The following is a 21,714-nucleotide window of genomic DNA, read 5'->3' as shown; positions in this document are numbered from 1 at the left end:
CTTTGGCTGATTCAGTTTCCCAGTTAAAAACAATAAAATTCTGCTAATGACTGTACAACACAAGCCCTGAACTGCTTTTCACATCACACCCACTTCTGCCTCATCAATCCCTCAAGCAGAATTTACATTACAACAAGCAGGTGTCATTGATCACTAACCCGAGCCTATTTACTGTAACGTATATTTCAATCCTGCAATTTAGCCATTAGTATACGTTAAGGTTGCACATTTACTTTCACCAGCTTCTGGATAGCATGTCTTGACAATATTATTTTCCAAAGACAGAAATGTATATTGTGTGCAACCATGAATTTAAAATAATTATAGTTAATAATTATCATGCATCAAGCATCATGTTTTACTAAACTGGGATCATGTGAAGAATAACTCCTAGGAGATTTGTCACTGTAAAATAAACACAGAAAACGTGTAACACCAATTTTAACATTCTCTTATTATTTCTTCAAATATGACTCCCTAAAGACTACTAAACAAATTTATGAAAACTGCCCACAGATTTCAGGGGCAAAATAAGGGTGTTTAAGGAGGATAACACACACATGCATTGAAACACCTGCCTTCTAATACAGCAGGTGACCCAATATGTGTTATTAACTATATCATCATCCACTATGAATGCTTATCCAAATTGATGCTTGCACATTTCTCCCCTTAAATGGGAAACGTGTCTGCTATTATTTCAAAACTAGACAAGGAGGTCAGCAGGCCATATTAAACATTCGAAGCACAAAAGACTCTCAATCATCTAACCCAGTATTACACGACAGACACTGCACTCTGCTGACCTCAGTGCTCTTGGGAATTCTAAGCCATTTCTTTATTATTTCTTTGAAATTGTTAATGTTTAAGACCTAAGAAGAGAAAATAAACAGTTGTGTTGTAAATGAACACAAAATCTGGTGAGGCAAATACTCTCCTGGGATTTAAAGATTATATGATTATATGACCCAGTTTTGACTGACAAGTGAAAAGAGTGAATTGAATTACAGTAAAATATCTTCAAGCTTTTGCAGGCTGTAAATTATTGCTCTCACCTTAGTGTGACTATAGTGCTGTACGGCACAATCAGTGTAAGTCTACCCTTGACATCCTTCAAGACTGATATCAAAGGATACTTAAACATAAGTTGCTTTAGTTGCTTTTTTCTATGTTTCTGTTGGGAAAATAATTTTAGTGCTATTGAAAGTTGAAATGAAACATACTGTATCTGTCACCCACAATTATGGGAACAGGTTCAAAACTGCAAAGTACTGTAAGTGAATATGTTCTTACCTCATGCAGCAACTTCAGAGCCTTTACATGTCTGAATAGAAAGCAGAAATGAAAAAAAAATGTCAAGGCCAAAATGAATTCACAGAGGCATGAATGCATACAAGCACCAGCCCTGTGCAACTGATGTCCTTAAGAAATAACAATTGTGTGTGAAATTAGAATTGAAGATCTCAGAAGCCATGTCCTACACTGTCCACACTACAATGGATATGGTGCTAGAAGGCGTGAAGAATAATAACACAAGATCAATTGTTTCTTTTATTCAATTCTATATATATATATCCCTGTATTTTCATTTTTGCGATATGAAGAAATTATCTGGGAAAGTGGCTCCCAAAAATCTGTATGAACACCTGCAAGTGATATATTAAACAGATGCATATAAAAAGTTTGCTCAGAGGCCTGTTTCAGTGGCAGTATGAAAAGACATATGTTCACTTTACTTCTTCAAGTGAAGAGATTAGGCCTCCAATTTCACTGCTATGCCTAAACGTGATTGTCGTTACCTCACTTTAATGGAACAAATTACCTCACTTTAATTTGTTCAGCAAGTGCCTTGCTTACAAGCAGATGTTTCCATTTAAAGACTGCTTATTGACTCTGTTTTCTTTTTACTGTGAGTTTATGATTTGCCAAATTGTTTGCATTATATATTATTTCTTTGCAAAGTAAGAATTAGCTTCTTGCATAGCATTTTGTGGTTTTATTAAATGAAGTGAAAAGGTGATTGTGATGTAAAATTTGTTTTTAAAGACAAAGGATCATTCCAACACTGTCATTCTTTTCTCAGATACAGGTCCAACAGAAGCACAAGAATGAACAGGTGCATTACACGTGGGATTTTGTGAAATATAATCTATGGATTCAAGCTATGGATAATCACAGACAATCACAGAAAAATAAGAGATAAAGTTCTTTCCCAAATAAGGGATGATAGTTTTGCAAGGATTACAACATACTCCTATCCTTATCCGTTTTTGTGCAGGATATCTGGACTAGAGCCAGTTTTGTCTTTAAACAGACACTTTTACACATTATGATGCTCACATTTTATGATGCAGCTATAAATCACTGGGGCTCTAGAGATTATCTGGAAATATCTGAATTAAACAAAAGTCTGGGATAACTCACATGTTCTCTGAATCCATAAGATCTTTTGCAATGTAGAAGGCTCTTGATTGCCCATCAATCTGTAAAAAAAACATTGATTTTATCACAACATATAAAGGCAATACATTATTTTCCATCATTTGAATATTCTGGTATTGTTATTTCTGTGACAAACGTAACTCTATTGAACAAGTGCTGCATATGTAAATTTCTTTTATCATAACAAGATGGAGTCAAGATCATAGAAAATAAGAAAGTCACAATCACAAAGGTAAAATTGTTTGTGAGTTAGGATGTTTTAAATTTAGAAACATTGAACTATGCAACTTCCTCAGAATTCAAAGGCATCGAACAAATGGGCTGCCATTGTTTTCTCAAAGAAAAGGCATGTACATAAATCAACTGTGCATACATACTTCTGTGAAATGTATGAAATTTAAATAAAAAAAATGCAATACAATAATCATTAGCAACTTTTTCCATTTTGTTAACAAATATATATATATAAAAATATATTCTTTCAAAACTCTTATCCAAAAGGGTTTTTGTGATGGCTTCAGGAATTTTTACTCTTTTCTATTTTCTCATACACAAAAGAAAGAGCTCCTGTCACATGACTTGAGTCTGTCTGCCTGGTATTCCTGAGACACTATGCTGGGCGTTGGTCCCTCTGTTATTAAACAGCTGTTTGTATAACCAGAGAATGAACCCAGAGTCTGACAACAATATGCAGAGACCACAAACTTGGAAAATAAAGTAATTTGGTTATACGTATTCTAAGACAGCAGGAGCTCTGGAATTGTCAGTTCAACATTCTCATTTACTATTCCACATAACATGGCCAAAAAACAGTTCTGATGATTAGGGCATTAACCTACATTGTAAACTTATTTTTCTTGGACATCTTTACATCAAAACCAGTAATCATAGGAAATCAAATACTTCCCTGTACATTACACTATTGGTTTGATCCATTAAAAATCGTGTATTACTACTGTTCTTTAAATGTTAGCATTTAAAGTTTACATGTTGACATTTCAATACTGTGACTTTGTGAGACTAGTCAAATTTGTTTCATATTCCGTTACTTCAAATTTCATGTTCAGTCTGCACCTGCAGTGCATATCCATAGTTTTTTTTATCAAGGGATTTTAAAATGCTTTGGTATTTTGGTAAGTTTATTTGGTGTTACTTAAATTAAATATGCAAATGCATATTACATTTACAGTAGTCATTCCATATTACTTTCAGTTAGCATTTAACCAATAAGATCTACAGTATATGATCAAAATGAACAGTGAAAAGTAAATACCTTACTATACTAATTATCCTATAATTTTGTGTCAGAGAAAATCTGTTAAGCTTTTAAACTGCATGTACTATAATTAAATACTGTAAATACAACTAAGTGGTTTAAGATATTGTTTACATGTTCTTATTGAGAATAAAATTTATTCCAGTTAAACATTAATTATCATTAGGTATTATTTAATATAAATTTAATATGCACCTCCATATGAATATAATAGTAATATATGCCATGAATAATACACTGTTACAACAGACACCAATAGCACAAATCAGCATAATGAGATGCATACAGTACTCTGCTTTTACCATAAGGTGCACCTTAAGTAGCACATTATTTAACTTTGATGCAAGCCGGTTATAAGCTGCGACCCTTAAATAAAGTGCCAACAGAGGAAGGCATTATTACCAAAGCAGAGGTGTCCTGATAAGGGGCATTCATATTAGCAATGCCGCCTTACTTATTGTTCTAAGATGTATATCATGGAGTGGTGTTAACACACATCTTACACTTGAGATACTGTTTGAGATACTGACTTGGTCATTAAAACCAGAATTCACCATCCTCTAAAAATGGCTCTTTGAAAGGACTCACCTGTCTCTCTTGGCTGGACTCTACTAGGCTGTCCTCTTCCCCAGAGCTCTTGCCTTGGTCTTCCTCTGATGCCAGGCCACTAACTGGCACCGCAGACACTGGACACACATTATAAGGCTCTGTATAGGCACTGCAACAAAAAAAGACATGAAACTCAAAATCTCAGTAAATCATTCAGGTTTAATGATCTCCACCACTGGTGTGAGTCATTGCAGAATTTTCACCATGTTAGTAATAGTCCTATTAAGGAGAAAATGCTCTGTGTGTGACTACTTCAAAAAGATGAAAGATGTCTAGCATTGCAAAGTGTTAGGACAATGAAGTAGAGACATTGAAAACCGTGTCAATCACTATAATGATAATTATTGTCACTGTTCTAGTACATCATGTGTGCTAATTCTCCCATGTTGGGAATGTCAAGTGCCATAGTTAACATAGTATGTCTTTCTAGTTTTTCTTTTACTTAAACAAATAAAAGTAGTATGCGTGTATGGGTAGTGCAAAGTTACTTTATCTACAAGTTTTAGTAAAAAATATTTTTCTTTTTTAATCACAACTCAGTCAAGAATACTGTAAGTAACATTCTGATAATGGATGCCAATTTGGTTAAAGTGATCTATATGTTACAGTATATGTACCTTAAATATGGAAATATAATACAACTTAAATATATTTTTCCTTGACACTGCATGTGTTTACTGTATATGTAAAGCACTGCAACATTAAAACTAACACTCTGAACACATGGATGTGTGTTCAATTCCATGTCTTTAGCACAAATACAGTATCAGCCTTACATGACACATGATATATATATTTTTCTTCTCTGTGTTGTATTGTTCACACACTGCATAAGAATGACCATTTTCATAACTGTTCTCCATATACTGAAGAAAAACTCCATGCTTTAGCTGACAAGTTCTGAAGCTTTCCTTGAATTTAACAATAGCAAATCATTCTCCACAAACAACAGAGAAAAGGTAGAGCATTAAAGAGATGGAGTATTAACAGCTCGATCTGTCTGGATCACTGGAAAAGAATCCACCAATTACTGTGAACAGAAGTACCCCAGTAAAGCTAGCAGATATTGTGTAATCCCTGAGCATTTGCTAAAAAACAGAGCTAAATAAACACCACAAAGCCTTCAAAGGTCCAAGCAACCTCAGCGTGTTTCCTATAATCCAAGCCTCATTTTCTTTTATTCTCCTGCAGCGGTAATACGGATGACTGAGACCAGATTGTGGAGACATTAGGAGCACGAGCACAAGCGCCAGTTCTGCAGCCACACAGCGAGCCACTTCAGAGCAGTAAAAGAAGAGCCCACAGAGACTGACTCACTTTTAATTGACTGAATCCACAGCCATACAAACTATACATACAACAAAGAAGACAGTAGCTTACTGCAACAAAAGCAGCTCTGTTTGAAATAACTGACATCCTGATGGCTTTAGCAGATTTCTTTAGCCAAGACATATGAGTGAAGTAGTGTAACCCTCTACTCTTGTAGCTGCTACTGTACATACAAAATGCAGGAAGCATATTTAAACAAACTAAGTTCAGCATACAAGACAATCCTTCACACAGGCATCTTCCAGCAAGTGGTGTCCCACTGGGGATAGCTGAATAGTTTTAACATTTCATTTGACACACTGGGATGGTGGATGGCACAGTTTTACGGTGATGAGCAATTGCTGCTTTGCAGTGCTGGGGCCCCGAGTTCAATTACTGGGGTGCTAAAGCTTGTATGTTCCACCGGTTTTCATGTGGGGTTTTCTCCAGGTGCTCCCGTTTCCTCCCACAGTCTGAAGACAGACTGGTAAGTTAATTGGCTTCTGGGAAGACTGCCCCTCACGTGAGTGTGAGCATGTTTGTGCCTGTGTGTGTCCTGAGATGGACTTGTGTCCCGTCCAGGGTGTTACCTGCCTTGTGCCCGTTGCTTGCCAGGTTAGGCTCCAGCTCCCTTGCAACTGTGTACTGGATAAAGCAATTAGAAAATGGATGCATGGACATTGGGATAGGGTGCTCCCTAATTGAGCTGTAAATATTACAGAAACAGGTTCAAACCAACAAATAAACAAACAAACAAACTCATGTGTAGCCATATCTTTTTAGTCTATGTAAAATTTTACCTGCAATGCTTCCTAAAACAAAAGGATGCATTTTCAAAAATAGAATCTTGAACAATGGAGTCCTTGATCAATGTCTGGCTAAAATATATCCTTGTTTGAAAATAAGTTTTTACCTCAAGATAGATCTGCCTTGATTGCAAAGGCTAACAAGCTACTCTATTGCGAAGTCTTTGAGAGGTACATTGGCATCCCTAAAACGATAAATGAACAATCCTGTTTGTTTCCTGATTCCATTATTGTTCCATAGGGTTTTAATACTTTAAATTTAGCAATAATATGTACACACACAAAAACATTTGAGGGCAGAATGTATACTTTTATTGGAAGCTATCCAAATGTTTAAAGACAGAGCATGCACTCGTGCTGCCATTGTAAATTTGGGAGATTTAAATCCGTCACATCTCTGAAATACAATAAGAAGTACATTACTGTTATTAGTGTTATCTATGCCTTGGTGCTGAATCTCATTATAGGTACAATTTTAAACAGGATCCATAAATTACACAGCTTTCTGCTAACACCTTTGCAAAGAGTCCACGTATTAATCAAACACAAGATAATTTCTCAGCTCTGAATCTGAAGCCAGTCAGGTACTGAGATGATAAATGTATAATAAAATCTCAGCCCTTTTGAGAATAAAAGAAAATATCTCTTGTAAGACCAGTGACAGTTAAAGTATAATTTTTCAATACAGAATGTTAATATTTGAGCATTGCTTGAAAAATTACAACCTTCCCTTCAGTACTTATTTTTTTTCTTACATATAGTGTTTTTCAGAAACAAATATTAAATTAAATCTGTTTTATTTTTTTATATATATACAGTACACCCTCAGTTTAACAGACTAATTGGGTGTCCATTATTACTGAATGTCCATTAAAATAAGAATTACATTTTTTCGGGTCCAAAATATATTACATGAGAAAAAAAACACATACTGTATATATGCTTTCTGGATCTTCTAACAAATTTTAACAACAGTAATAAACACAGTCAATGTAATTTCTTTCTATGCCTTTTTTTTACAATATACTGTACAATATCACCCATAATATCAAATATACAAGCTCTTTTTAGAAATTTAGTATATAAAATTCAGTGAAGCATATGAAATAAACAACACTCTTTTTTAGCAATTGATCTACCCCTACTGAACATCACTGATATTCCTGAATTTAAACCTAAGCAGCATTTATTTTTATTATATGTTAATAAATAATTAACTTTAATAATGAAGTCCCAAGTCTGTTAAAGTGAAGTCTGAGAAACTGAGGGTTTACTGTATTGCTAGCTTATATGGTTATGAGAGACACAAAAGGAACATACTGGACTTGAAGAACCAAGCATAGCCTAAGATAGACACCTGTAGTGTATTTAAACTGTACCTCAGGGTATATATGTGATTGTGGTGGAGTGAAGCGAGGTCTCTGTGGCTGGGGGAAGTCATTTTGAGTAGTGGAGCCCTGATTACAGTATTTTAAACACCTGTGATGAGTTTGGGAGAGACCATTCTCAATGTAGATGACAAGCTTAACGGAGCCCAGCTATGGTGACTTTTGGGTGACTTAGCTTCCCTGACTGTCAAGACTGTCTTTGGATTAAGTACTGTACTAACTTCAGACATCAAACTAAAGGACTGTAGTAACACAAGCAGTAATTAAGTAATGGTGTTACCATGAAAAACATGTTGCTATGTATTTATTAATGAGGTTTGTACTTAAACCAAATACATAGATCATCTTCTGTTTGCTGGAATTGGTCTGAAAATGTGGATGGAATTGAAGGTTAAAATTAAATGGGCTATTATTGCAATAATTAATCACAGTTTAAAGTGGGACAACTGACAACAATTTGAGAATGGGCATGGAATATCACTGGGCTGTAATTGAAAATCATTACATGGGAGACATCTGCAACTGACTGCAACAAGCTGCTCCTCTTTATAAAGAGCACTTGCTGTTTATTTTGATATTGTGAGCACACAAATTCAAAGTAGTTCAGTTACCACAAGAGCTTTAAAAGCAAGGCGAGTACTGTCTTGTTGAAAAATATCCAGGTGGTATTGTCCAGCTTTGTAAGAGCATTGCTTTCTTCTATTTTTGTCTACTTTTAAAAACTTTTTTTTTAATTGGCTGCCGTTTCTGGCTGCCTCTCAGGAAAAGACACATTAATTGTGCTAGCAAGAATGGCTCATGACTGCTGCAGTCTAATCTGTTCAACCATCCTACACAGTCTGAATATTGTTATACCTTCGGCATATACAGTAAAACGTCTTTTGCTTCAATGCGTCATTTTGAGCATGGTTGCTCAAATACAGTTGGTCATACAAACAACTATATATATTTCTAAGTTCTAAGTTATGTATGATCAACTTTTCCATTTAATATAAATTTGCACCTTCATTGCTTGAAATGAATATTTAACAGTGATGATGTTTCCTTGTGACAGCTTCCTAGAACATTTTAAAACATGCAAACATGTTTAAAATTAATGATTAATGTTTAAAATTAACATGAATCAGCAAAATAGATGAAGATTTATCATTTTCAAACATTAAGAGCTTAGTCTTTGTACTAACTGTAGTCCTTAGCTTTATAAGTCTACAGCTGGGCCTAACAAAGAACACAACTACAGATGATCAGATGGGCAGATAGTGCTATACTAAACAGTTTAATGTGCAGTTTTTTTAATCCAAAAAAACTAAATAAATGGGATGTCATTTTTTTTAATGATCTTAAATATTAACATTGAATCCTACATGTACGTTAAGCTGTAACTCTTTGTATAATGGTCAAAAATCAGCACAGTCCATAGCTACTTTTTTTGTAAGTTTCTAATATGTTTTCATTCATCTTGGATGTAAAGAGTACTGATCAATGTTCTGAGCTTGTTTGGATTCAAGGGCCAACATTTTTTGACTACAGAATTGTCCACTATTCTAACATCTTCAGAAACAGTTGGAAACAAGGAATTTGAAATCCCAGACTTTCTTTCTTTCTAATATTGTGAAGAAGTGTGAAAAGTTGTATATCAATCACTTCATAGTAACTATTAAAAACACCATAATCCTAAATAGTGGTTTTTCAAATATTGCTTTTGAAGCTGTTCCTAAGTGAGGCTTTATGCATGTTGTTAGCATGTCGGAACATTATAAATTCCCTAGTGACAACTGCACATTCCAGCAGCATTGTGTTAACGTTATACTGTGGCTATGACAAATTGTGAAGAATATTTCATCCCCTGGAGTCTACAAACTTGCATTTCCACAAGGTTTTTCTAGAAAATTGCATACATCTTTATTTGGCTAACTAAGCGAATTGGAGTTCCTTGATTTAGGAAGCCAATACCACTTCTTATACTGCACCACAGAAATCTGGAGCATAAATTAAAGATGCTTGGCCTTGTCTCCTACTGTTATTTGAAGAAGGAAACAAAATGTTTTGAGTTTGGAATACGTTGCCAGCAGCAAAGATGTCTAAGCTGGAGCAACAGCATTAAATACATTCATAACAACAATCTATATACTTCTTTCTGAGAGTGGAGAGGACACAGTCACCAAAGTGACATTATGATTAGTAACACATTCGTTTGTGTAATAGATTGCATTGTCGTCACATTTTTCCTCAAATAATAGTGCTTAACTTTGAAATAATGAGACACAAAAAATCCTTTTCTCTTCATAATGATTAGGCTGAAGCTTGCTGTTCATTTTTATTGTCTTAATAAATTGATTAATGAAGGTGGGGTTGGACCTGCCGAAATCATTTCCCCTCATATTTTCACTGTTGCCTGAGTTTGCTTTTGTCTCTATTAAATTACAGCTATACCTGATTGAAGAATATGGCACTTCTGTTTGGGGTCGTAAGTGAAATTGAAATATTGTCAGACTTTATCTCACAAAATCTAATATAACAATAGGAAATCCACAGTTCCCTCTCCAGTTCTCCGAAATTGTAGTGCTCTTTGATCACATTACATCTTCTATTAGCCCAAGGGCTTTCACACACACATATTTCCCAGCGTAAAATTTCATTCAGTATGTTAATGTGGAGAAGAGAGATACTCGAGTACTATAATGTCCCATCATTCTGCTCTACTGTTTTATATCATTTTGGAGGTTACAAAAAGTTCGCCTTAAGTCAAGCCTTGCAGCTGCACTGGGTACTTGCTAAAGTCTGTCTGTGAATGAGCAAAACACTATGTTAGTCAGATTTTTGCAAACTTCATGGAACTGTTGATTAATTCCTTTCGAAAATCCCTAGCTACAAAAGCTGTCATTTCTATATCATGGTTGTACTTTTATAACACTGGTCTTGAAGTCCAAACCTGTACTCTATTTCCACTAATATTGCTGTCTTTTCAATAAAGTTCTAGGGCAAATTAAAAAAAAAAACTAAAGTTTAAAGATCTTGCTACAAGTTCTTTAATTTTAGCAATACTTCATATGATCCCACAGGAAATAGTTTTGAACTTAACTGATGTAGTAAACACTACTAATGGAGTAATAAACTTCAATAAAGAGTTACCAGATACAGTAATTTATTCCCAGTGCTAAAATTTAACCAAAATGCAACAGACTCCAACTAAAGGCTTCTGCCACCTACTGTAGATGCTCCTGGTTTAGGAGACAAAATTAAACCATCAAATGCTTTTGACTAAGAGTTACAAATACAAACTGCAGATGTGATCTCAACATGTCATTTTAGTACTACTCTGTATATATATATAATTCATTGATTGCCAGTGCATCGTGTAATTCTGATAATCTAATGTGATAGAAATGGTTTGCTTAAATACTATAAAGTCTTTTTCATAATATTTTAATAAACTCAGTTGACTCCCAACTCTGAAATTCATTGCAATTGGAATTAATTTCAAGTGGTTAGCTGCGTCAACATGCTTAGGATGCAAAGGAACAAGTAAAAGTTTATTCCATGCTGAAAAGAGAAGAACATTGTTTAATTCATTATCCAAACAAATATTAGACTTTTTATCTCTTAAGTTGCACAGAATTCTGCCACAGAATATCCTATCAGGTAAATCACAAAACATGGGAACCACAGAAAACTGTAGTAGAATATCATACCCCAAAATTATTTTTAGGTATCTGACCTATGTCCAAAATATTTATGACTATCCACAGCGATTTACAGGTATAAATAAATTTTTAAAACCTTATAAAGTTAGAAATATGGCTTCTGGGTCTCTCTGCAATGTGTCTTTTTTCTTTCTTAAAAAGAAATTGCAGATTGCAGTTCTACACTGATAAAGTTAAGGTAGAAGCAATCGAACTAAGTGACTTTCACCAGGAGAAATGTGGCTCTCAGACAGATTGTATCACAGATCAGATAAAAAGCACACAATCTTACAGATTGTTCAAAACATCCAGACTGTTTTAAATTGGCTCCTCAATCAAAGTGTAAGTTACCCCAAATGTCTTCAAGCTCAAAGGCTGCTTATTTGATGCCTGGTTAAAAAATGAGAAATTATGTTTTTCTTCACTCTTTCAGCCCCTGCTATCCAATAGCTCTCAGAGAAAACAATACTGAATTATTTCCTGACATAACATCACAGGAAAAATAATATAATTTTGTAAGTCCACAGAACTCCAGGCTAACTACTGATTCCTTTTGTTTGCCTGACTCTTGTCTCTCTTACAAATAGTCACAGAGAGAACAGAAACCCTTAACACTGAACTGCCAACATATTATAGAGCATCAGCAAGGCTTTCAGGAGGAAAAAAAAGAGACTTAACCAAAAATGTTCATGTGTTTCAAATTAAATTGTGCAACCTATGTCAGCTTTATGCGATCATAATATTTATTACATTCTTTAGCTAAACGACTGGGTTTACAGCTTCAGCATTTTATACTATATTCACAAAGGTTAGCATTTCATTTGCAGGAAATGTGCAACACTAAATGTAAAATTTGGGGAAATGATCTTGTCTTCATTTCATTAACACTCATCAGATCAATATTTTTAATTTCCAATTCTCTGTCCTTCTGTCAAGATAATATATTTCTACATGGCAACTCTGTATTATGATTCTTCAGATACTGGACATGTACAAACAATAGTACAGGACTGAAAACAAACTGTAATACAGTATCCCAGTGTTTTACCCTAGTTTGAAGTGTTTCCCTGTATAAAGCTGCTGTTTGCACTGTTTCCAAATGGAGGACAGATTCCTTTGTTCAAATTAGGGGTAAGATGTACTACAAACCACAGTGTTCTGACCCTCCTTGTTTGCCAGTGCATTTTGTAATCTGCTAATCAAGGTGCTTTTTCAGCCTGGAAGTTGCTCCCCACCCACCCCACTCCATCCTGCATCAGGATGTTGCACTAGGCTCCCCACCCAATCAAAGGCCTGTATCTAGCGCCCAGCCTAGGTCACCATGTGGTCTGTGCTCCTTTGCTTACTGCACTGTCACCAGCAAAGGGTATATTCATCAGCGTTCACAAATGCACTGAAAAAATAATTTTTTTACACCTACTGCCTAGAGAATAATCTTGAAATAAAGAGTTCTCTGCTTTCAGAATAAAGGGGGTTCATTTTAATGTCTTTTTATGTGTTTCATGCTGACTAGTTTCATCTGTAATCTTTTTTCATCTAAGACTTTAACTGGAAATCTTTCTTATACTGTACAGTATATAATGTATTCAATATTGTGAAAATGTCTTAAGACATTTTGCATTGTTCCGGTATTTGCAGTTTTTCTTTCTTTATGTTGAAACACATTCTCTAGGAATATTCTATTGAAACTGTAGCCATTGTATTTTAACATTTTCAGATCTGTGTTTCATAGTGCTGTGGTCTTTAATGACGAATGTTTAAGGTACACCTGACAGTAAGCCTATTTGATTTGAATGTTAAATGTTACTGCAATAATTCATATTGGTCCCAGGCAGTTTGCCCTAATTTCCTGTAATCAGGCTTTTGTAGATTCTGATCAATGTGAATTCGATATTTCTAATATGTTCTGCTTCTTAATAAGTTCACTCAACATACCCAAACCAAGCTATAGTGATAACAGCCAGCTACAAGTTGATAGACTACCAGAAAAGAAAGTGGATGCTCTGAGTAAATGGTTGTTTTATGTAACATACTGTCCCTTACAAATTTGATAACACCTGATTGTGCCTAAGATTGCGAAGACTTCTGGACAAAAGTGTATACATATATAAATTTGTTGCTCACAGAAAAGGTTTACTTCTCTTTAGACAGACTTAAACAAATGACCTTAAACACATCTCAGATCAGTATTGTTTTTAAGTCTTTAGAAGACATTTACTGTATATGGTATTCGATAATTTGTTCAGTGATTAAGAGATAAATTGTATATATATAACTCACATATAAAAAAGAAAGTCCATTTTAAGTTGTGCTGGTCAGAAAAAAAACAACTTCTTAGCTGCCAGCTTTAAAAAACGGAGACTAAAACAGCTTGAGTTTTTAGTCTGGTATTTTATGACAATGTTTCAGGGTTTCAGCACCACACCTTAGATTGTTTTTTCACCAGACGTCTGAGAACTTCACACCCTCCAGCACTATGGCCCATTGCAGAGGCCCTTGTCTCGCATTTCCTGTAAACAGCAAGGTGGAAGAACATAGGCAGAGCACTTCCTCCCAAGAGATGACCTGGCAATGACCTCAGAGCAGTTGACGTTAGGATGCCCCACACCCAGGCCTTCTCAAGCCAAAACCTACAGTGTAGACCCGCTGACACACAGGAATGGCTCCACTGACTGAATACAATTCCAAGCAGACAACTACACAGTAATGTACTGGGTGGGCTTCCTTTAGTCTCATCAATACTCAGGACAAAGAGAAAACGGGCCCCTTCCATCAGCTCCAAAACACATAAATGCATGTGCTGTGCTTGGTTCTGTTGTTATGTACTTTGCATATGGAGTACAAACCTGGCCTTTCATGTTCTTTGTCTATAGTAATATCTCTGCACCTTAAAATTCCACTCAGGAAGTGAGGCCATTGAAAGTTGTTTATACTTATGAAGTATGACTCCATAACTCGACTTATAAATGACTTTTAAATGCTATTTAATACACTAAACTCACTTTTGCTTACAGGTAGTGGAAACCACTTGTTACCTCTGAACTAAAACAGCGGTGAGAGGAAATGAAAGAAAATACTCAACCCACGCAAATCTTTAGAATACGTAAACTCCTTTCCCTGGAATTTGCAATTTTTATAGCCACAAGGGGGGGCGCTGGGGAATTGCAGCCTATCCCAGCAAACAACGGGAACAAAGCGTGATACACTCTGGATGGGACACCAGTCAATCTTAGGACACATACACATAAACACACACTCACTCCAGGACCAATTTTCCCAGAAGCCAATTAACCTATCTGTATGTTTTTGGACTGTAGGAGGAAACCAGAGCATGCAGAGGATACCTACAATAACATGTGGAGAACCTATCTTTATATACAGTATAATCTATGAAACCATATTAGATTGAAACATGGATTACAAACACGTTACAGAACACCTACGTGTACACCTAACAACTGTGATGCCAGTTAATTTGGCCTTAAAGTTGAAAAGCTTCAAGGATATACTCATGGGTGGTTGTACCGCAAATAGAAGTAGTGGTTAGAGCTCTACTCAAATCTCCGGATAGCCGTAGATCCAAACCCTAGCTGGGGTTGTGGGTAGAAAGTCTCATTGGATACAAGTGTCAACCTAATGCATTGTAATCAATACTAAGATAAGTCTACTTAAGGTGTTTATTACTTAAGGTATTTATGGTATAGAATGTCAGATGAATACATTTTTTTAAAAGTGCTTATTGCCTATATACCTTACTCTTTAAAACCATAGCACTGAGACATTCATATGTACAGTACATGTAGACATACTGGATAAACTGGCTGCTTCAAACTAAAGTTTGTTGAGCATATAGTGTACTCATGGACCACGTCTCATCATTAAATGAAAATATTATTGTTGTCTATTTTTTTTACTTCATCATTATTTACTGATTGTTTTTTTTTTCATTCAGGAAATTTTATGAAGGTTTATTTTAAAAATCCATCCTAGAATATGCATGACTCAAGTGAATCTTGAATGTAATATAACACTACAGTATAATATAATTTTACTTCAATTTTAAGCATTATGTTCTTACCCTAGCTTACAATCATTTGGAAATGATTGTTGTTCATGTTAGAAACTGAATGGTGAAAGCAGCTGGAAACATAATTATGGGAAATTCTGCCTTTTCCATCCCAAGCCTTTGAAACCACTGCTCCATAGGCCTTCAGAGAGACTGGAATATGATACATTCCAGAAACAGACCCATCCTTAGGACTTCAGTCATTCTTATTTGGACTTTACCCATAGTGCTGCAGTCTCTTTCTCTGGTGTTGCATTAAAGCCAAATTCACTGACCTAAAATGGTACAGTTCTAACACCTTTTTCACTATTTTAAAGCCGCATTCAAGGACAAGTCTGAGATTTTACTGTCTGTTTCTGTTTTCAGTGAGAAAATTACTACGAAAACGTTTTTATATTATATGACTACAATGTAGCAGCTATTCAACTTCAATGTGCACTTCAATATTATGGTTAACATCATCTCTGTTTCCCATTAATTTTATTTATTCTAGTTTCATATCCTAGTAAATACAGTTCTACACAGCTTTCCGCTGTCTTTGCTTTACAATAGGGGAAAAGAAACTGTAGTCTGACAATATGGTGTGACATTGGCACAATTTTCCATGTAACGTCCTATTGTTCAGATCTTTTCAGAGATTACTTAAACTGGAAAAGACAGCCAACTTACACAATAAACATAGCAGTAGGAAACACAAAAAATATCAACTAGCACACAACAGGATGTGTACCAACCAAGAAATAAAGTTACAGGGAAATGTAAATATGGATTGTGCTTCTAAATAACATGTACAGTAGTCACTTGAATTTGCAGTTATATATACTGTATATAGCAGTTATATACAGTATATATAACATAAACCTATTACTTGTTCCTATATAGCAGTTTTCTGGCTCTGTCTTTGCAAAAACAAACAAGTTCAACCGTTAAATCAGATTATATATGATAGAAACGGCAAACCTCTAAGAACATACATGATTACTGTATCTGCAAAACACAAGAATCCTCTATTCAAATATTCGCCATTAATCCTTGCTTAGTACTCAGCAGTGTACTGGAAAAGTGAGTTCACAGCAATATTGATTGTTATTCCAAGAATAACATTATAATTTAACAAATTTTCCATTTTTTCCATCTCAAATTAAATGCAGCTACACAAGCCATCAGTATTTAAATTCCATTATGAACAAGCCATCAGTGTTTAAATTCCATTATGAACATTATCTGCACTGCATGGTTTACCACACAGGATTTAAAACACTCTTTCTGATGCTAACCACACAAAGCACATTTCATAGCTTTCTTTCACCTCATTTCACAAAGCTTTGTGTGAGTCTCCATCACAGATATATAAAACTGGTCAAAGAGTCACATCATGATTTAGATTTAGATTAGGAATTTAGAGTCAAGATCTAACAATATCTCAACAGAGCTTTACTTCAGCGAACTTTTTGATAAGATAAGTAAGACACAATAGAATCTAAGAATGGCTTACAGTAGGATATTGGAAGTTTATTCCACAACACAACTTGTCCTAATTGTATTTGAACAGCAATACAATACAGAGTTGAAATCCAAAATGGGAGGGTGTATACAACTTTTTTTTTATCTGACTGATTATATCAATGTTGTTCCCAACTACAGACTACTGTATATCTGCAAAGTATTTCCCTGGTAAAAAACCAAAATCACCAATTTGTAATATTTTTGTCAAAACACCAATTACAGAACTAACTGGATATCTTTTGACAATACTTTGAGGGTCTTCTGATTAATCCAAGATCACTGAATTCAAGGAAACATTGTTATGCCCTGTTGAGCCAGAGGTCACAGCTCCTGGTCTCCATGAAAACCAGCCAGGAGGAGTTGAACGCCTTCTGGGGACATGAGGACTCATGTTAAGTGCCCAGACTTAACAGGTAATTAGCCCATTAGTCCAGAATATTAAAAACCCTGATCTGCCACTCTGTCACTGAGCTACTTTCTGGCAAGGGTAGTGCTCATAGTACAACAGGCTCACTTTCAAGAAGGACACTCAGTCTGAATTCAGAATTCAGTTATTACTCAGTCTGTCTCAAACCTGCTCTGCTTCTTGGCACCCGTCTGTCCAGCTGAGCACTTGACCACAGACTAGTGCCGTACCTCCAGCCAGAGGATGGATCCACCGTCGTTCTACCCCAACAGCTGTGCCCTCCCTCAGTCTTGCTCTGGCTATCATCTGTCCTCTTCGACTATTTCTGCCTGCCTTCATAACTCCGATCTGGTTTGGCTATCTCTGTCAGCTCTAGTTACTCTGTGAGCCTTCGCTGGAATTAAGTATTTGGATTCCTCAGCCTGTCAGCAAGACGCGGCTCTATCCAGCCATTTGCCACACCATCCACTCGCCTCATTGTAACAAATAAAATGAGTTTTTTTGTCCATTCTCAGTGAACTTCACATCAATGACTTCTTTTAAATGGAGAGTGCCTAATTTGGTCTACTTAAGAGGTACTGTGTAATTTAACAATAGCCCTCTTTTTTAAAAGGCTATTTTCCATTTTCTATAAACTAAAAGAATCATATATGATTTTTCTCTATGAAAAACCATAGCCAACAATAACAGCAAACAGGGGAAAAGTTCTGAATTTTTCTGACCAAATACTATTGTAAAAACATATAGAGTGTATATATATGTGTAGAAAAGTATGTCCTTTACACTAGTACTGTATATAAACCTGTGTGAATAGTTCTTTTTTTCCAAACTTTGTGGGATTGACTTCAGAGCACAATATAAAAAAGAAAAGAGCTAGTTTTCCATCGAAAGACACATGTCTTCTTACAAGATGGATGACAAAGTGCATAGTCTTTGCTTGTTTCTTTAGTTCCCCATGGTTTGCGCAACTTAGTAATTGAAGCAGGATTCTTCTCAATTTTTTTAAGCAGAAAACAAATGACCCACTGGCAACCACTAGCTTAAAGCTGTATGACAGATACTGTATATCACTAATGGGTGCCACATTCCTCTATGGTTGTCAGTGGGCTGCATTTATGAACATTCAGAAATAGTTCATGACTTCTATGTGCTTTTGATGTACCAGTGGTATGTGAATTCTACCCAAGATGGCTTAGAAACAAATGGCCCTTTGTGTGTGGCCTTTCCTGCTTATTATTTTAAGAAGCCACAGTTCACCCAGGGTTTTAAAACATAGTTTTGAAAGTTTCTGAAGTAATATTTGAATACACTGTAAGAGGACAACTTCTAAAGCTTTGTGTTTGCTGTCCTGAATTAAGTTAAATTTTGTAATCTTCTAAATATACACTCATCGGTCTTTCCATGTTATGACTACAAAACATCAACATTTACTTCATTGAAAACAGTGTCATATGCTACCCCAGAATTAAAACACTTAAAAATCACCCAGCAAATTTGCACTTGATGGTTACATCTGTACACTTTGCAATAAATGTGTTCCCTTCTTTATGTCACTCCTGCTCCTTAAGCCACTAGGTTGAAAACTTAGTTGATTAGTTATCAATTAATTATGGATCAGCTACAGGTTAATTCCACACTGAAAAGCATACACAAAATAACACAAGTTGTTTCTTTTCGCTTTTCAGCATGGAAGTATCCTCCACATGTTCTTTTGCAGCTGACGCAGCTCCTCACTCCTACCAATTAATTATCTCCTAATGAAGCAATTAGACTAAATGGATGAGTGCTTCAGCTTGAAAAGCACTCTTTTGTTTTGCCGGTATTGCTGCTTAAATTGCTAATAAAGTGTATTCTTGCAGTCAAATAATTGGTGACATTAATTAAAGGATGAGGTCAAAATGGCTATGCAAAGCACGGATCAAATTGTTCAAAGAAACCGTCAAAGACATATATTCTATCTGTGCCTTTTAAGTCACATACCTTATTTGTACCCTTCCTAACTATCAAAAAGTTATTTATGTAGGTAACCAGTGTAGTACAATTAATCTTTTTCTCCAACTTAAATTAGTCAAGAATTAAAAATGAAGCTTTTCATTTAGGAATCTATGGTAAACTAAGAGTAAGAGCAAACTGAGGTATAAGGTGTAAACTAAACAAAAGCCTCCAATATGAAGTGAGGTTTAGCTAATCCATCACAAATCCCACTGTCTCATTGTCAAGTGGTCCTCATCATTAATATCTTTTGTTCTTGTTGACACATCCAAGAATCTAATCCTATAATCAGTGTATATATACATATTCCTATTAAGAAACAGATCTAAAAAAATGCTTAAATGATACTGCAATTATATGTATGGATAAAAAATCAAAATGATATTTTAGCTCATTATGTCATATTAATAATTGTTCTAATGATCTGTATGTTACAATCATGTAGTTTAAATGACAATCTTCCCACTACAGCAACTTAATATTTTGATTTTATGTGTATGGTGGCATGTGTATGGTTTTTTTTTTATTTTTTCACAAATTACATTACACAAAGGGAACTGAATGCCTCTTCTGTATGAAGAGAGATTTTACCACCAATATATGAACCTACAGTTTGTAACCTCCAGGTGTTATATTGTCTGCTGAGCAGAAAATAGCTCATGCTTTTTTAAGCAGACTCTTGAAGCACAAGGGCCCTGTGCAGGAAAGGAGTCATTGATCAGAGCTATCACCAAGAGGCAGGCTATCATTAGGCAAAGCTTAATCAGAAGTACTGTACCTTTAACACATCAGTGAGTTAAATAGTGAAAATTGTCTACATGGTTTCGTCTTATTCATACCTTTTATAATGAAAGGGCACGTTAACTACTGTATATGGTGGTTTAGTAATGTATATATTTTTTTCTCTTTCACAACAAATTCTTTCTGGAGGATTTAGAAAGGATTTCTGAATAATTGTTACATGGTTTTTCGTCACTGGCATATTTTGTTGGAATGATATTTTAAAGGTGACAGACTTTCTGTATTAGCAATATAACCTACATTATGACCTTTTGGGGTATTTCAGAAAATACATCATTTCCTCCCTAGCAAGAATTCTGTAACCTACTTCTCAGTATTTCATATCACATTTGTATAATATTTAGATATATAAAAAGTAACAGTAATTGATTGGAAAATATAATTATGTCGAAATCACAGCAAATACAAGTGCATCTTCTTTGATCTCTTTTATTTTAGTAGCACCCAGTTTACCTAGTTAGCAACCTGATAACTGTGTAAAATCCTGCTCAGAGAATGCATCTAACAGAGCTGTATAGTCTTTGTCCTGAAAGGCCAGTGTGTCTGCAGAATTTCATTCTAACGCTCTTAAAGTTAATAGCTTCTCCCAACTCTTGAGGCACTAATGCTTTATAGACACCTAGAAAACCTGTGGACATACCACTCCTCCAACAACACACCTGTCTTTGAAGACTGCATTATTTGTTATCGTAAAATATAAAACTGTGTCCCACTGTCTTGGGAGTAATTAGTTGACTGGAACGTCAATCTGAATTGAAGTGATGTTAAGAGACCAGCATGAACCCTTTTAATTTTGAAAAGGTTCTACTCCTATTCCATTAATTGAGATAGACTGTATTACGGTGCTAAAGTGCGTGTTTAAAGTGTGTTACGCCTTTCTCAAACACATTATTTCCAACTGCAAAAAAATTCGTGAAATGGATAGATGTGACCTGAAGTACTGTCTGGGACAGCACACTAGTAAGGAAGCTGAAAGAGTTCTATTAATAGACCACATGAAGTCATGGCGGCTGTAGTCAATAGACACTGTAAACCCTTGGAACAAAGACGCGCATAAGACGCAAAAGGCACAGAGCCTTCATTATAAATGTCCAGCAGCAGAAATCCCATAAATTTGCACTGAACCTCTTAGGTCTGCAGAAAAACTTTCATTTTTAAGTTTATCAAAATAAAACTCTCCTTTGACCAAATTATTCTGTTACTAACACACAAGCTTGCACATCCTTCCTTAACCCTCTCTCTGTTTTTAATGCACTTGCATACACAGAAGCTATATTAAAATATGCTTCAGAGAAATTCAAACCTGACCTAACCTAGAGGAATTCTTGACAAGTGGGTTAGGGTCAGAATTCTATCCTTCAGATAAGGATAGAAATGGAATTGGGTGGTTTTTAATATGTAAACATCAAACTGCAGTTCAAGTAGGTTCTC

General features: G+C 35.3%; 1 protein-coding gene across 1 annotated transcript in view; it reads right to left on the bottom strand.

Moving 5' to 3' along the window:
* Positions 1-21,714, bottom strand: part of fgd5b (FYVE, RhoGEF and PH domain containing 5b) — a 69,037-nt gene that overhangs the window by 34,623 nt on the left and 12,700 nt on the right. Inside the window, exons 3-5 of the mRNA XM_088917372.1 lie at positions 4,307-4,436; positions 2,425-2,483; positions 1,294-1,324 (exon numbers count right to left, since the gene is read on the bottom strand). Coding sequence (XP_088773498.1) covers positions 1,294-1,324; positions 2,425-2,483; positions 4,307-4,436 — 220 coding nt within the window. The remainder of the gene's footprint in view (positions 1-1,293; positions 1,325-2,424; positions 2,484-4,306; positions 4,437-21,714) is intronic.

Source organism: Atractosteus spatula, chromosome 5 (assembly GCF_055471065.1).
Source record: "Atractosteus spatula isolate fAtrSpa1 chromosome 5, fAtrSpa1.hap1, whole genome shotgun sequence".
Classification (NCBI taxonomy): domain Eukaryota; kingdom Metazoa; phylum Chordata; class Actinopteri; order Semionotiformes; family Lepisosteidae; genus Atractosteus; species Atractosteus spatula.
Note: the sequence above shows the minus strand (reverse complement) of the source record. Positions and strands in the feature narration are given on the sequence as shown.